This window comes from Antedon bifida, chromosome 7 (assembly GCF_963402885.1).
Source record: "Antedon bifida chromosome 7, ecAntBifi1.1, whole genome shotgun sequence".
In the NCBI taxonomy this organism is placed as follows: Eukaryota; Metazoa; Echinodermata; class Crinoidea; order Comatulida; family Antedonidae; genus Antedon; species Antedon bifida.
The window spans coordinates 19,421,190-19,439,586 of NC_136232.1; the positions used below are offsets into that span (position 1 = coordinate 19,421,190).

Consider the following 18,397-nt stretch of genomic DNA (forward strand, 5'->3'; position numbering starts at 1 on the left):
AAGATAAGGGTTTTGTTTGAATCCCCTACTGGCTTGGCTGTATCACTATACACATTTTGGGTAATCTATTTACTTACCTCTTGGACGTAGAAGTTGACTGGACTATTAACATGACTAACCATCACATCCACATATTCATCCTTGTGTGGTACAGCTGGAGTAAAATATTCAACTGACTTTTTTCGTATTTCTAAATTTTAGAAAGGAAATTTCGAATTTCATATTAAGTTCAGCAAATATGAAACAAAAATGTGTTATTCTGGCTAGGGCTCAAGAATTAATGGTACCACATTATCAGTGAAACTACAATAAAAAAGGGTTATAAATATCCAAAAAATGCTTGCGAAATAATAATAACTTTGATGTATTTCAGCATAGTTTCTTTTTTCATTTAAAGATGTAAAATAATTTTTTACATTTTTTTGTTGAATATGCCATTTTAATGTCACATAATATTTATCCAGTTCGAACAAAAATTGAATCGAAAAAAAAAAAAAAATTATTTACCTAAAAAACTGCGATTGTGAAACCCAATAGGTTTTTGGTTGAATTTAACCATTTATTTTGTCATTTTATATGAGAAAACATTTTTTTTGTTATTTTTTTACGGAAGGGATAAACTTTATTAAAACTAAAAAATAACCTATTCAAAGTCTGATTGAATTAATTTTTATTATTCTTTAAAGTTAGTTACAATTCAGAGAAATTTTTTGTACCTCTATAGACAGACTTTTCTGACATAAAACATGCTACCTCTAAGAAGACCAGTGCATCACGTACAGAAGCAGGAGCCTCCGCTTCTACATCATCGATGAGAACTTCATGTAAATCAACATAAACGATACTTCCCTCGTGGGCAATGGTCTAAAAAAAATAAATATAATTAATTTATTATATAAAGTAAATAATATATTGAGATGGCTAACTTCTAACGACAATATCAATTAGTCTTACATTCATCTGAATGCCAGGACTGTTTTAAAGCACCTTTGGCTGGTCCCAACATTGACCAAGGGCTTCTCTCGTCCAGTGCCAACCTTAACTAAAATTTGAAATTTTTCTGTCCTTGTAAAGCGCATTGAGGCTTTCAGCATAATGTGCTATATCAAGTACCAGTTATTGTTATTATTATTAACCAGAGGAGAGGCATAAGCCATACGTCTGAGGCAGATACTAGATGAAGGGGCTGCCATAAGAGTCAGCAGTGCTGATTTCAAATGCCTAATGGGACCCCAGCTCCATATACTGCACCCCATATTCCCAGATGGTCTCCCATCCAAGCTCTAACCGGGCCCAACGTTACTTAACTTCGGTGATCTGACAAGAACCGGTGTTTCAGCGTACATAGAGATATATTGAGATAAAAGTGGTGAAAGCCACAAAAAAGTGTTAAAAGTCATCGCGATGAATTAAATTTGTCATTGTCATCTACAGAATAAATGAGTATTATAATAGTAATTTTATGTCAAAAATAGCATACAAATCTACAGTTGTAACTTGTACTTACAGTCATAAGGAGTGGTTTATTATTTGTCATATCTGCAAAGACATGGATTGCAGCTTTTGACCAATGTTCTTTCTAGAAAGCAAAATATATATTTTATAGTAACAGAACAAATTAATTTTCTTAACTAGATATCACTCACACTTTCAAAATGTATAACTGTACAATGTTTAAATTAAGGTATCGATTAACAATTAAGAAAAAATAGAAACATTACTTATGAATTAATTTTTAGGAAGACTCTTACATTTTGAGCTGGAACGATGTCTTTCAATGAACAGCGTTTGGAAAATTCTGGCATTTTCCTGTATTTTGGACACATTTTTCGGATTCTGAAAATAATAAAATACTGTAATTAAGAAACTATTCATTTAGTCCATGGGATTTAATAGCTAACAAATGACCCTTTTCTCACACAAATTGCAAGAAAAGTTTTTTTGATGAAATGTGTTCTATAGACCCTACTGAACACATTTATCAACGTTAGGACATTTTTCGACAACGGGAAGTAGCCTAATTTGCATAATTAAAAATGGCGGCCATTTTTAATAACGTACTCTGTATCTTGGAAACCGCTAGTCACAGATACTTAATTATGGTGTCAAAATCGTTAAAATAATTATATGTTTTTATATTCACTTGAATGAAAAAGTTTGTCCAAAAATGAATAGAAGTGCTATTTCTAACATTATTGACCTTTGACCTTGATTTATCATATCTCAGCAACCATTAATCGGAGATATACAAATTAGGGCTTAAATTGTTCAGAAACTACACATTTATATGATAAATCAAGGTCAAAGGTCAATAATGTTAGAATCCGCCATTTTTTGCAAAAACATGCCATTACACTGGATATAAATGTGTAGTTTCTGAACAATTTAAGCCTTAATTTGTATATCTCCGATTAGTGGTTGCTGAGATATGATAAATCAAGGTCAAAGGTCAATAATGTTAGAAATAGCACTTCCATTCATTTTTGGACAAACTTTTTCATTAAAGTTAATATAAAAACATATATTCTAACGATTTTAACACCATAATTAAGTATCTGTGACTAGCGGTTTCCAAGATACAGAGTACGTTATTAAAAATGGCCACCATTTTTAATTATGCAAATTAGGCTACTTCCCGTTGTCGAAAAATGTCCTAACGTTGATAAATGTGTTCAGTAGGGTCTAAAGAAGACATTTCATCAAAAAAAACCTTTTCTTGCAATTAGTTTGATTTAAAAGTCTATGGACTATAAATTAGAACCCCTACTTTGAGAGGACACTTTATTTAAAATGAAAGAAGGGTAATTTTAACATTATGGCTAATCAGGGGCCACCCCTAATAACACACTTTGCTGGGTCTTGAAGTTGTCCTCTTAATGGCGTTAAAAGAGGACTATATCATGGTTCTCAAAATGTCACTCTTTTGGTAATCTTATGGAACACATAATTCCTTTGTGGGATGCGTTTTAAACATTTCCTTTATATGTTGGTTCTACAATTGAAAGATGTATTGTCCCTTGAAACACAAAAAATGAAGATCAAAATATCCTAATTTTAAATTGGTCATATCAAAGTAATATTAAAGTTATTCATTTTAAGTCGAAAACTCGAGCCAAAAACAACAAGTTTACGTAATTAACAGGTAAATTAATTTGATTACATTTCGTCTAGAAAATCGTCGCGAGTGAAAGCAAACAAATATTTCAAACCATGAGTATGCATTATGCAATTAGGATTGTTTACAACTCGTCACGGTTGAGAAGGTGATTTCACACAGATCGCGAGGAAGTTTTATGATTATGCATACAGAGTAGCCAAACAAGCGCGTTGCATTATGAGATATGTTTTGATCGAAAATATTGACTGGATCAAAGTTTATTTTTTAATTTTTTTTCGACTAATTTTTGGTGAAAGTTAATTACTATTATGATACTTCAAAATGACCCACTTTTTTTTGAAATATTTTTTTTTATTAGTCAAAGGGACAATACATCTTTAAACCTTAAAGATCGATCTGAACTAGTGAACCTTGTATATGTGTAAATTACTGGATGCTCAATGCTAAATATTGCATCTTTTTGTGACAAACAAATTTTAGTTAAACGTAAATATATATATGTGTAGGAAAAAAATAGTATTAGACTGTTCAAAATAAATTTTGTTCTTGGGCCATAGTATTATGAATAAAAAAGGATGAATATGGATCTTGTATATTTAAGATGTTACGTTTAAATATGATTTTATTTTTGTATTTTTAAATGGTTATTACTATGTATTTTTTTTATTTATTATTTCAGCCCTTTTTAAAATTGCCCCATGCTGGATGAATAAAGAATTTGATGTTGAATTTTTAATTTGAACTTTTTGGCAGATTTAGGTTTATGGCAGATGAAAAAATACAGTGGATTGACCTATAACATTAATATTAAATTAGGGGTAGGGCTATACACAAACAATACCAAAACAAACCAATCACCTGGTAATAGGGACCCATTCCGTGTTACCATAGTCAATGTACACAACTTCACAGAGTTTTTCTTTGCCTCTACTGGATGTGATGCTTTTCATGCTGGCCGAACCAACGCTCACCTCACTGGTTGTACCATCTTTGGATTCAATTTCATCCTCGTCTTCTGCGCTAGTCTTGCATGGCGTCATGATGATAGCGCGATACCACTTCTTGTCAAAGCTGTATTGACAGCAGACCATAGTACCTGAAATTTAAACATAACTGAATTACTGTATTCATTCGAATAAATGTACCACTTTGAAAAACGGCTTCCCCGAATAAATGCTCCCATAAAACATCATTTTGAATAATCGCCCTTCTCGAATAAACTCCCCCAGGGCCTTTATTTATTTACGCGAATAAACGCCCCGCCACATGCATTATCTACATAATATTGCATTACAAACACATTTCTATGTGTAGAATTCATTGATTGATATTATCTACAATTTACCAAGCACTTTGATACAATTTTTACTGTATTTTATCACTTTATTGTATATTGTGTTGTATTTTTTCATTATATCTCCCAAACAAACGCCTCCCTCGAATAAACGCCCCCACCCATTCCAGACTAATGGCTAGTTTACAGAAGAGGGAAAATATTTTTTTTTAAAAGGGGAGGGGGGGGAGATATTGTGCAGATTTTTTTTCCATTATATACCAATTACATATATATTTTTCATGTAAGGAAAAAAATATGAGTATTGTGTGTCAGAATAATGACTTGCCTATCTTTATATAATCTCCAGTTAGGAGTTTATCAGCAGGAGCCCTGCAAAACTTCTGTAAGTATCCCATCATGTTGCTCACTTTGCCTTGGTCACTAAGTCGTTGAACCATGAAATCACACGGATTACGAATATGGGTCACAATCACTTTTTCACCAGGAGGTACTGTTGGTAATAGACATTAGAAGAAATTTTTAATTTTTACTGTTTAAAGAAAAGCATGGGTTACTAGATCTACAATATTATCAGCATTACCTCTCTAAACACGTAACTAATTAATAGAAAAAAAGATACAGATGTCTATGAGGATGTATCTGTAATCTGTAAGTTTTAGTTGGGTTTTTTTATGATATCCTATACTGTTATTGTTCTGTGTTTGTTTTATTTATTTATTTATTTTCAATTTTGTTTTTTTTTTAATTAGTTTACATATTATTTTGATGTTATGTATTAGTATTTAAAACTTTGTAGCTTATGTTATTTATAATTTTGTTTGTAAAATGGATGCACCATTAACTGATCAATGTGTGCCACCGATATAAAGGTGATTCCTATGAATAAATATATTTTTTTATAGATATATCAATTTCTTTTTTCATACTGACAATTTATGACTAGTCTAGATTGTTTAGGAATTGTGTCAAAATCATTCTACTTACTTCAATTACTTTTTTTTTTTAATGCAATAACGTATTTTAATGTAGAAGGTAATGTTTATGAGGTAGTGATTAAACAGGAGGTAGTGATTAAACAGTAGGTATGACAATCAAAAAAATTGCTTGCTAAATAATTGCAAATACTGGTTAAAGAGTAAACAAAAGGTAGTTACTGCAGCAACTGCAGTGGAAGAATGATCCCTTACCTCTTGGTAAGTAGGTCCTATGGCGATATGGCTTTCTTGTTTTATTGGCTTCACCCTCACGTTTAGACAGGTTTGTATGGCTAGAGCTTACACTTTCTGAATCTCCATTTTCAACTAATAAAAACCAAACATTTTATTTGTTAAATAGATTGTCTAAAATTTAAATGTTCAAATACTTCGAGAGGCATAATTTTCCAATACAAATTCAGGAATGAGATGGGAAAACAGTTGAATAAAGGGTGGGAGGTTGGGTTAAGGGGGTTGCAACAATCATGGTAGGATTGTTTGTTGCATTGCACTGCACTTAAACATATGCTTCACATTTAAATATATAAAACTATTTCTTCTTGCACAATAGAAAATATTTAATCTGTGCAAGTGCCTGGATTGCAAAATGGGATACTGAAAACCCTCGAAAAGAATCCCATGGGCTTCTTTTTTTAGTACTCTTGGTACTCTTGTCAAGATGGGCTTCTTTTCGAGTATTACTTTTGGAAATTAAAGAGGCGGGCTTCGAAATGAATGCTATACATTTTGTGAATTGCTACTACTACAATAACCGGGATTTTCATATTATCTGCCAATTTTACATATTTGTGATCAAAATACCATTTTAAACTAAAATAAATTTACGATATAAACTTGATCATACATTATATCTGCATCACAAGTTATCTGGCTTCCTTTCAAATTCAAAAAGTCTATCTCGAAAAGAAGCCAGATGCACTTCATTTTAAGATTACTTTTGCAGACTAAAATTGGGGGCTTCTTTTCGAGATGGGCTTTTTACGGTAATTGGATACTAACAAATTCAGGGCATCCACATTGTAATAGACACATTTGAGATAAATCACCTGATTGGCTGCCTACAGATTCCTTATGTAATCGTTGTGTTTCCAAAAGCATTCGATCTAATGCTACCTGATCCTCCTTGCTCAGCTCCCGACATCTAGCAATTTCTTCTGGTACTTCACTGAACATCTTTAAGGTATATCTGGAAAAAAAATTATTAAATAGAATGAAAAACATTTGATGGAAATAAAAACTGTACAAAACTGGTTAAAACCATCTCAAAGGGCAGATGTTGCAACTATCATTTCTTCTAAGGGTCCCTTTGTGATGAGCTGGAACCAAATGGGCTCTTTCAACGGCAGGGCTATGAACCAGTACACTGGGGTAGCCTCTTATGGTGCCCTTATGTCGACATGCCACTCAAACTAAACTCAACTGTGTCGACATAAGCTCTCCGAGCAACTGAACACAACTGAATGCAACTGACACAAGCACAAAACATTCAGTTGAGTTGAGTTCTGTGTCGACATAAGAGAACTTTTACTCTTCCAAAAATTTTTTAAGACAATGTGTACACTGGACCTCCTTAATCCAAGAATTGTTTAGACAACCAGAACTATGGTCGAGAAGAGCCTTGAACCATGTGCTGATTTACTGCCAACAGAAGAGCGCTCCCACCTTAACCACTTGATGTGGATGAGATCTAAATATGCTAACCTGTCTGTATCAAAGCCTTCTATTTCTCCATATTCTGACAGATTGTTGGACAAATCCTCAGGCCCTGGTGTAAATTCCAATAGGTTGTCTTTTGATAGGACCTCAAAAAATGACGGCAGGTCTGCTGTTGCATCTAACAGTGCAAGAAGCTGTGTAGTCTGGATACATTCATTGCTGTTAATCGCCTTTTGAGCCTCTAAAAATATAGTTATTATATTTCATGAATCACTGACTATTTACCTTAAATTTAATCTTTGTGAGTGTATAAAAATATTATATTAATTGATATTGCCTCCATTTCGTATATTAAAATATTTTATACATTAGGCTGTTGGTTAACGTATACTACCGTAAGGGCATGTGGCGCAGTTGGTTGAACGATGGAATACTGATCGTGAGAATATGGGTTCGAATCCAATGCTTGTGTCCTTAGGTAAGACAATTACATTTGCCTTTCCCCACCCAGGTGAACAAATTGGTTAACCTGGTATGGGAGTATGTTTCCATATGTGTTTGATCCACAAAAAAAATACTTGGGTAATAATATTTACATCGCTTAAGCTCTACCTACTCTATCAAACTTTATGCGACAAATAAACGTGAAGTGCCTAGATATGGACATGATGATGTCATATCACTACCCATATTTGGCCACATCAAACTTTTTTTGTCCAACTAGTTTGATATTGTAGACAGAGCTTTAGAGGTTTCACAACATTAGACGCTTTATAAATCCAGGATATATAATTATTATATTCCAGACCTTGCGTCTAGGGGAAAAGAAGTATTACCTGAAATAGCACCAATTACACAGCTTAAGTTAGCCTCTACTGATGCCTGGACATGTTTGATTGTGTCAATTTGTGTTTCAAGGTAAGATTCTATAGATTCCATTAACAGCTTCTCTCTAAATAAAAAAAAGATTACGATTTAGGATAAATTTACCAGTTTATGAATAATAAATAACCTACAAAAAAAAACAAATTTATTCTAATTTATTAAGCTCAACATGACCCATGCTACAAATCAATTAATAAAGGGTCGCTATCTAATCAAGTTTGAACAATACCATGAAAGGCCCAGTGGCCTAATGGTTAGGACATCTACATATCAAGCAGAAGGTTCCCGGATTCAAATCACAGTTGGGGTGACTTTCGCATTTTCAGATTTCCTAATCTTCATTGTTTCAAATGTATTAATTCAATTTCAGTATATCACCAGGCAGGTTATGATTAATGTTCTGTGCCTGATGTGTTAAATATATTCATTTTCTCCAAAAAATACACAAAACGAAATACAGGAAGAGTGTAGACAACTAAAGTTCTTATTACATAAATTATAAATTTTAACTTGAAAATTAAACTAAATAAGTTTTTCAATTCAATTTTTATTTTATTAGTTGCTGAAAGAAATGTATAGGTTGTTAATTTAAATTGATTTAATGAAGAGTTACGAATGTGAACTGGGAGATTGTTCAAATGGTGGGAATGGCATTAAAAAGGAATATTTAAAGCTCATGTACAGGCATGAATTTTAAATATAATATCTGGTTAGTTGTACATAAATCAAATATTTGTAATAGAAATCAAGAGGCAAAAACATGAATTTTCCTTTTCATTTCAGAACCATCATAGAACCATTCTCAAGAACAAATGAATAAAATTAACAAAATACAAAGCACCAAAGGGTGACAAGAAATAATATAAACAATAAATAACAAAGACTGAAAAGGATCTCGTTAATTGTTAAACAATTGTGCTTTGACTGAGTAATTTTGTTTGTTAAGTGACGGTTTTATTTTATAATATTTATTTTGTAATGTTTATTTTGTAATGTTTATTTTGTACTAGGCCTATTTATTTTGTAATGTTTATTTTGTAATAGGCCTATTTATTTTGTAATATTTATTTTGTAATATTTATTTTGTAATATTTATTTGTAATATTTATTTTTCTTATGGATTGAGAAAGAAATTAAATGAATTATAAAAGAAAAGGAAATTAAAATTGTCTGCAGACCCTCACGACCAAGTCAGATGTAAGGGTTAGTCCATAACTTACCTTACTTGTAAGATTGCATGAAGTCTTGTAAAATGTGCACAAACCTCATTCATCACCTTTGAAGTTTCATGTTTTACTTCTGGTATTGCTTCAGAAATTGTCTAAAAATAAAATAAACAAAATATTTAAAGATGTATTGTCAACCAAAAACATGAAAACTGAAGACTAATAAAAAAAAACGACTTTGAATAATCCATTTCACAGTAAGTTAATATCTTCTGTAGAAAAAAAATTTAAAAGAAACGATTTTATAAAAGACAAAATAAATGGTTAAATTCAACTTAAATTTTTGGCTGTAAACTGTAATTTATTTTGATCTTTTTAAATATTTTATTTGATAGTTTATTAATACTGTATTGTCATTGGAAAGAACTAAATCCTCCAGATTTTTTGGGGAAAATAACCAATTTTTGGGGATCTGCATTAAAAATCGGGGGAAAATAACAAAAAATGGTTCTCTTCACCTGATGGACAATGCTTTAAACATTTTTTCTATCTACCCTGCCTATGCAGCTCTTTGATTTATATTTATCTGCAGACCTACATAAATACATATACAGACCCAACATAGCAGTTTTTTGTTATATATACTTACCTTTTTTGCCAAAAACATTGTTTTCATTGTTTCTTCTGCTTTCACCATTGCTGGTTCTAAATCAGTAACTGCCTCTTTATTCTACAACACATATCATAGTAATATTAATTTTCACTAGAAATTAATATAGATTTTACAAGGGAATCTACTACATAAACGTGGCCAGAAAACAACAGATTGAGAAAATTCAGGGCACAATGAGCGATACACCAATATTAGTATAAAGGTTCATCTGGATCTCTGTATAGTATTCATATAATTTCTTCTTTTGGATGATCCCAATACATACAAATACATACTGTTATTTTTACTGCACTTTTAGGGATTATATTAGCAAATATAGACTGATCATAATGTGAGAATCTAAATTTTAATCATAATTAATGTTTATGATCTGTATTGCCATAGGGCAAAGCAAAACTCCATGGTACTATCTAGTGCGCTCATATGTATAGTAATCTAGAGTTTTGATTTGAATTTATTAGGAAAGTCAGTATAAAAAAAACAAACAAATTGATAACATAAATTACGGACATTAAAAATAAATACATTTATAAAAGAGTTCAAAAGCCCCGAATTAAATAGGGTATGTTCTTGATCCGTTTCAACCCACCGTCAGAATCTATTGACACAACATATTGTTGCATGTGACATCAATATAACAATACAATGTCACATGTGTGCTTGGCTTGGCAGTTGATGGATGGCTGTTAATTCGTGAAACAAAGGTCTAAGAATTGCTTTTGTTTTAATACTGGGTGTCATAAACAGTGCCAGCAGTGAAATAACATGTTTTTTCAACCACACCTTTTTGTCTCATGAATACACTACCTTACACAATTATGGCGCAACGTTAGATTACTGATTGTGAATTCGGATCAAACTCTCTCTGCATTGCTTGTATCCTTAGACAAATGCGTACCTGGTGAGATCATGACACAACTTTGCGCATATGGGAGTATGTTTCCATATGATTGGAGTAATAATGTGAAGTGCATTGTGCAACAAGAGCTATATAAAAACGAAAATATTATTATTATTAATATTATACATACCCTTTCTTCGATCGATTGAACCGAGTGACCTTTGTGGCTTCCAACAATAACGCAGTTTGCGCACACAGGTACCATATCTTCCAAACAAAAGAAGTCTAATGGTTTCATAGAATGTTGTCTACATTTATTAGAACTCCTGAGGGGAAAAAGATACATTAAAGATGTATTGTCCCCAAAATCATAAAGATTTATAAAATAAGTTATTCACTTCCCATATGGAAAAAAAATTATTTCTTATAAAAAGACAAAATAAACAGTTAAATTGAACCAAAAACACAATTTGACTATTTTTTGTTTTAAATTACAGTTTTTTTCAGGTAAATAATTTTTTTGGTGATCAATTTTTGGTCAAAGTGAATGACTATAATTGGATGGTACCATTGGTTTGATAAAAAGAAATATATATGTAAATTGACTTTTTTTTTTATCACAGAGAGCACGAAGTGAGGGTAGGGGATGCTGGGGTTTGGAAGGTAAAGAAAAAGACATAGGAATGAGAAACTTACAATTTAGGTTGTAGTTGTATTGCTTGATGGGTCATTAGGGTTCGAGAACGATGGATTTTGTGAAAGCATTCTCCGCAAAGTCTAATCTTACAAGTTTCACACATACAGCTAGCTGGCTTCTTTATACACTCAAGGCATATCTCATCATCCTCTGAAAAATTAGATTGATTTACTGTATGAATATGTATGAACAATAGTTGTGTGGTCGAGCGTTTAAGGCTAGGGTGCTGCCAACCATAGTAATAAAAAAATGTACAGGCCCAAGGGCCTCATTGACCATAGTTTCTTCAAGTACATCTAGGCTTGTGTGCAAGAACACAGTATGTAGTCCAGAAGAGTAGTGTACCTGTGTAAAGTCTGCGATATTATTATTAATATTATTACATCAAGAAAATCTAACAACAGAAAGCTGAGCTTCGGAGATCAAAGGGTTTATCTGTGGCTGTGAAATGATCAGTTCACACCTCGCGCCGCAGAGAATATGTACATAGTACAGTACTGTTGGTATTTGTCGCAATCAGACATAAGATCAAAGATTACGAGTTCCTATCTTGGCAAGGAAAGCTCAGTGTCCTGTTGTTAGATTGCCTTGATTATAGTAAGAAAACACAGTTATTAAGTACTTTCTAACAATACTAAAATGTCATGAATATTTCACACCTCCCATGACCTTTTCCTTAAATTGCTTGTAAGCCTCTGGAATGTTGTGTACTGCGTCACTGGAATCATCATGCTTCCTCCATTTTCCTTCTCTAGAACTGAAAAACCATTTTAACACTCGATTAATAAATTAAGCAATCAGAAACTGAGTGAAGTACTTGGCAAAGTATATCAGGGAAAAACTATATTCGGAAAGAAAGGGCTCACTAATATTTCGGTCCATGTTAAAAGAATACAGAGGGCGTGCTATTTAATATCCCATATGGAAGACATAGGTCAGATTTTAATATAATAAGTTTTTGTGACTTCACCAATATATCAATTTTCCAGAATGTATGCATGTATATACCTATAAACACAAAAACATTCAGGATAACTTACAAACGTGCTAACAAACAACAAAGTACTATACTCAGCAAAATTCTATTTTGCCAAAGATAATGAAATACATCTATTTTTTCTTAGGAAAATCTTTAGAATATGCATTTCTTTATACTTACTGGTTTATGTTCATTTGCTTTTTACTGTTCGTTAACAAAACACCGAGGACATAGAAGTCTGGTTGTAGTTGACTAATACTAGCCTCTTTTAACGGTGTTGGAGTAGAAGTCTAAAAATGTATAAATATAGTTATTTAAAACATTGATAGTATAGCTCTGGCAAGAAGATTAAACAGTAGAGATTTACCACACAACAGGGAACATTTTCATTTAGAAGGAAGGAAAAGGAAACATGCTTTGGCTACCATTTTATGTGTACAGTAACAAAGGTTTCGTGTTGAGTGGCCGAGTGGTTAAGGCAGGGGCACCAAAAACCATAGCTATACAATCGACACAGGTCAAGTCCTCGACCATTGTTCTGATGGTAACAAAGAACCCAATACATCTTTCGAAAGAGTAGCGGGTACTGGTGTACTGGTCCATTCAGCCCCTGTTGTTGTGGACAGTGCGCCATTTATATAACTGATTTATTGCCAACAAAAAAAACAACATAAACATATCATTGACAAAAGGTGATAAGATTTAGTTAAAAGAAACTAATCAAAGCTTAACATCAACTTGCATAAAAATGGTATAATTAAGAAATATGCCATATGCCTTGACGCGTAGGGACCCTTCAGGGAGTAGAAAGTTTGGTATGTGTCGTCCACACATGTGCGCAATTCAGTCCAGTAGGGTGCAAGTTGCAGGTTCTTCGCCCATTTACATTTTAAGGTATATATAGTGGAGCATTAGGCTATGCTACATTGTTGACAATGTTCCCTGCATAATGGCAGTTAGTACTATAAGAACTTATATGACTGAGGGACAATATAGGATTGCATTTCCAATTAATAAATTTACCCTAAATTTGAGGTTGGTTTATACCTGAGAAAAGAATTACATTCAGTCTTTTCTTTTGGTTTTTATTTACTCATACTTTTTTTTAAATTAACAATCAGCAATTTACATACCTTACAGATGGGACAGACAATGTGGGTTCGTGACATTTTCATAAACTTTGTCAGACAGCTTCTACAGAAAGTGTGACTACACACCAGCATACATGGATACAAGCTTCCAACAGGATCTAAAACAAACAAATTAGGATACAATTCTGATCATTATGTTACTTATCACAACTGTTACAACTGAGTCCGAGCGGTTTTTACTCATGTAGTCAGATAAGAGAACGTCCAAGCGGTTTAATTTGTAAAGTAGTCAGATAAAAAGGTAAAAGAATATTTGTTCACCTCCTTTCCAAACTAAAAACTGTTCTGAAGCCCACCCTGACTTCTGATTGGACAACAATTTTCCAAGGAGTTTGATTAGTTAGTCTTTTTCAAAATTGAGACAAAATTACCGGTAACTTTGTCTGTGGCTTTTTTTGCTAGGCCACTGGTACCATATGATATGGACATTAACCTCTATAGTATGAGTTATTATAACAGAGACAAATTTTGTATCTAGGGTTCTACGACGATAGGTTGCGTTTAAAATCGGTCGCGATTACTATAATCTTCTGAAACATACTGCAACCAGTACCTGTACATGTTTTTGTGAAACAATGTATATTATTACGTATCCGTCAGCGATGCCATGGTTTTTAATTTCAGTATCATATATTTCTTTATTTATTAATCATTTAATGCAATAAAAGCAAATAATCGATCAGTATAACTCAGTGTCTCGCAGGCTTACCGCCGTTTGTAAATCTAAATGTTTAAATTTATATTGCTGGTTACCTCTTTGAGTATCGTGTCCACCTTTATTATTCATCTATTATTCTTACATCTATCATTGTATATCATAGGCTTGGTAGATTAATTAACGACATATTATTAATATTATCTACATGTTTATTATCCTGAAAAAAATTGTCACATGGAGTGGTGGAATGCAATAATTATCATCATGCATCATATTTCTTTATTGCATAAACCTCATTTGAGCTGGTATCCACTTGCAAACATAGAAAGAGTTATTAATTGTGGTTAAATATGCGCGCATGTAAACTAATTAATTTAAACATTTTCAAAACTTTAAACAGCGCCAAGATTTTCTAAAATTTGCACTTGATAAAACAAGAAACCTTTTTGAAACGATTTACAAAAAGAACACATTATAATTTATTGAAACCTGTAAGATAAAATGAAAACACAAATTATTTATATAATAGGAGATAAACATTTAAAATAACTAACTGTACTTAAAAAAATAAGCTTTAAAAAAATATTATTTGAATTTCTATATTCAGACGAGGTAAAATTAACCGAAAGCATAATGAGCGTTTTAATTCCAAAATCTAGAAACAGCGAAAATGTGTCCAGTGCACCCATACAAATTAGCGTGAACCAAAATAAAATGCGACCTATATGATAAAAAGCATATCTAGCGGTGCTCCATACAAAATACTGGATGCTGATTTTTTTTTTAAATAAGATTAAGACTCGATCGATTTTAAGAAAATTTGTCTAGAGCACCCCATACATTAGAAATTAGCGCGATCAAAGTAAAACGCGATCGATATCAAACGCGACCGATCTTAAACAGCGTATCTAGTGCCGCTCCATACAAATATACCGCAGGTTGATTTTATCGCAACCAAAATTAGAGGCGACCAATTTCAGGCCCTGCTGATTTAATTTGTCACCATCCATGGGGTTGTCTAAAAATAATTCTTTTAAATCAACAAAACTGAGCAGCAGAATTTTTTTTTATAGCTTTGCTGTGGCCGTACATACACCTGCACAAGAGGAAATCTTGAAAAAGACAACGTAACATTAAAATAAAAGCCAAGAAGGGGCCTAGGGCCTAGGCTAGAGTTGGTTTACGATGAAATCGGTCGCGTCTGAAATCGGTCGCGTTTGAAATCGGTTGCGATAAAATCAACTTCCGGTATTTTGTATGGCGCGCCGCTAGAGCTATACTTTTGATGATATCGGTCGCGTTTGAAATCGGTCGCGCTATTTTGTATGGATCGAACGGGATGCATGCTAGAGCGGGATATACATGTTTCGTTTATATAGATTTAATTGATATTTTTTAGGAACTAGATTATTTATGTGAATATTTTTTACTTGGTTAATAAATATTTATTATCAATCATTAAATTATTTTTTTTTGTATTTCACAGGTCTCGGAGAAGGACTGTGTCTTTTCAAAATGGCCATTTCTAAAACACGTTTAAATATTATATTAGGCATAATGTTATATTAGGCATATAATAATTTACCTCTATTTATTTGTACTGTAATTAATATATTATTATATAGAGAATATACGTCTGTCGTGTCTTTTATTATGCAAACAATTACGTAATAGAGAACAATTTATTTAAAAACAATAATTTTTACAATATAGCCCATAAAGCCAGCGTACCCATTGTTATACTTATGGATACTGTGCCAGATTATATCATATCCATGTCGTTAACAACATACTATTCGATCACCTTATTTTTATTTCTATTTTATTTCTATCCGTTATGTAGGATAATATTAAGTGTATAATGATTATAGGTCTTTTGTTATTTAAACTTTGACCCTTGGCTTGTGTTATTTAATTAGTTGTTTTTTTTAAATTTTATTCATTGGACTTGTTAAAGAACGATGTTTCGACTCCATCATGGAGTCGAAACATCGTTCTTTTTTTAAGCGTTATTTTTCTATTATGTATTTATAATGATTATTGTTGAGGCAAATCACGTGTATATTTTTATTTCTAATGTTTAAAATAGTTTTTAGTAAAATGATCATTATATGTGGATGGTTAAAAGGCGAGTTACTGAAATAAACCCCCGAATAAGCCATATTGTGGAGATGCGCCTTCTATGATCGTGCAGCTGTTTCCCCTAACAATACGTTATTTTGCTGACGGGGTTTCCCCTTTTTAAAAAACATGCACTTGTTAGTGTTAAATCATGGACAAAACACATACGATCGTTGTCCATGGCGAGGTAAAGATGACGTCTATTACTAATAACCATACGTTTGAAACGTCTATAGGCCTCCTGCATGTGTTTTTGTGAAACGATCCAATGAGCTATAGATGCTCGACGCGATTATGAGATCATGTTCATTCATTTTTTATTTAGCCTTTAAAATCGAAATAGACCCTACATTTAAAACATAGGTAACAAAATCAAGACACGTGGAAATCTAAGGAGGCAAGGATAAGCAAAAGCAATTAAAATCGCTGTAGCTCACAGGCTTGCTTATCCATAATAATTCCGAATAAAGCACTGTTTCTATAATTTTACAGTATGATTTATATATAATTTACGTAATACGTCGGCGATACTATAGATTTTAATTTGAATATCTTTTATTTCTTCATTTATAATAATCATTTAATGTAAATAATTAAGTAAGTGCAACTCAGTGTCTCACATTCATACGCCGTTCGTAAATCTAAATGTTTAAATATCAGTGCAGATTACCTCTTTGAGAATCGTGTCCACCTTTATTATCCATACATTATTTATTCTCACATCTATCATTGTACATCATAGTCTAGTGTAGGCCGGTAGAAATTATTATATGCCTAATATAACATTATGCCTAATATAATATTTAAACGTGTTTAGAAATGGCCATTTTGAAAAGACACAGTCCTTCTCCGAGACCTGTGAAATACAAAAAAAAATTAATTTAATGATTGATAAATAAATCAACATGATAATAAATACTTATTAACCAAGTAAAAAATATCCACATAAATAATCTAGTTCCTAAAAAATATCAATTAAATCTATATAAACGAAAAATGTGTATCCCGCTCTAGCATGCATCCCGCTCGATCCATACAAAATAGCGCGACCGATTTTAAACGCGACCGATTTCAAATGCGACCGATATGATCAAAAGTATAGCTCTAGCCATACAAAATACCGGAAGTTGATTTTATCGCGACCGATTTCAAACGCGACCGATTTCAAGCGCGACCGATTTCATCTGACACCCTAGAGTTAGTAGGCCTATCTATAGTATGACCATGATGTAATTATTATTAATGGATGTCTTACCATAGTGCCTATAGCCTAGACCTACTCATTCGTTAAGGACCAAGGTTGTAGGACACAAAGGCAAGGAAGCTTACATAGAGTAGGCATTACGCTAGCCTCCAACCTTCATAGCTAGGCCTAGCTCACAAAAGGTAGAGGAGAGGGCGCTCACCATGAATGGGAAGGAAGGACAAGTTTCTCCTTCTGGACTGGGGCTAACTAACACTTTTTTGTCAACATTCTTCTTTCAATGCAATAAACTTACCTTGGCCACGGTAGTTTTTAGAACAATGCGGGCATGATGGATTTCGCTGCATTTTGATATAATTTGTGTTGTAGAGAGTGAAACCTCTCATCAAAATTCAACACACTACACACTCTCTCTTCAGACTTCGTCGTCTTTTCTACGAAATTATTGAAGGAAGGCACATGTATCTTGACCCCTGACCCCAATGGTTACGATTTTTTTTATGAGCTACCGGCCGCACGTCCAGAAACGTAATATAACGTCTATGTTCTTTGACTACGCCACCAAGCATCGTTGTCATACTTTGTGTTATGACAGGCCTTTTCCCCATAATAAAACATTTTTTATATAATATTTTTAATAATCACATATACCTAATAGTTAATCACTTTGACCAAAATAGGATCGAAAAAAATTAATAAATCTAAATATTTATTAAATCATCTATAGTGCTACTAGATACGTTTTACTTAAAGATGTATTGTTCCCAAAAAAATGAAAAATGACAAAATAAATAGTTAAACTAGTTTTTGTTTTAAATTACAGTTTTTCTAGGTAAATAATTTGTTTCCGATCTAAACAGATTCGAAGAACGTGGATATATCTATTATGTGAAATTAAAATTGCATATTCAACAAAATAAGAATTATTTTTTCAGGGGAACAATACATACATCTTT

The 18,397-nt window shown here is 32.6% G+C and overlaps 2 protein-coding genes across 2 annotated transcripts in view; both read right to left on the reverse strand.

The window, feature by feature from the left end:
- Nucleotides 1-4,210, reverse strand: part of LOC144848222 (uncharacterized) — a 75,744-nt gene extending 71,534 nt beyond the window's left edge. The window contains exons 1-5 of the mRNA XM_078704935.1: nucleotides 3,977-4,210; nucleotides 1,752-1,836; nucleotides 1,508-1,579; nucleotides 717-864; nucleotides 78-190 (exon numbers count right to left, since the gene is read on the reverse strand). Coding sequence (XP_078561061.1) covers nucleotides 78-190; nucleotides 717-864; nucleotides 1,508-1,579; nucleotides 1,752-1,836; nucleotides 3,977-4,209 — 651 coding nt within the window. The 5' untranslated portion in view covers nucleotide 4,210. The remainder of the gene's footprint in view (nucleotides 1-77; nucleotides 191-716; nucleotides 865-1,507; nucleotides 1,580-1,751; nucleotides 1,837-3,976) is intronic.
- Nucleotides 4,211-4,723: 513 nt separating this feature from the next.
- LOC144848981 (E3 ubiquitin-protein ligase arc-1-like) lies at nucleotides 4,724-17,853 on the reverse strand. The gene is made up of 13 exons (XM_078705932.1): nucleotides 17,737-17,853; nucleotides 13,441-13,556; nucleotides 12,488-12,597; nucleotides 11,988-12,085; nucleotides 11,328-11,478; nucleotides 10,822-10,957; nucleotides 9,767-9,847; nucleotides 9,172-9,272; nucleotides 7,903-8,018; nucleotides 7,112-7,307; nucleotides 6,457-6,596; nucleotides 5,603-5,716; nucleotides 4,724-4,905 (listed from the first exon to the last, which is right to left on the reverse strand). The coding sequence occupies exons 1-13, from the start codon at nucleotides 17,825-17,827 to the stop codon at nucleotides 4,724-4,726; spliced, it is 1,632 nt and encodes a 543-aa protein (XP_078562058.1). The 5' UTR covers nucleotides 17,828-17,853.
- Between the last annotated feature and the right edge of the window lie 544 nt (nucleotides 17,854-18,397).

Coding starts and splice junctions, on each gene's coding strand:
- LOC144848981 (XM_078705932.1), bottom strand. CDS start 17,827: ATGAGAGGTTTCACTCTCTACAACACAAATTATATCAAAATGCAGCGA. Junction 10,958..11,327: donor ATACAACTACAACCTAAATT/GTAAGTTTCTCA, acceptor TTTTCCCCTCAG/GAGTTCTAATAAATGTAGAC. Junction 7,308..7,902: donor TGTAATTGGTGCTATTTCAG/GTAATACTTCTT, acceptor CTATATTTTTAG/AGGCTCAAAAGGCGATTAAC.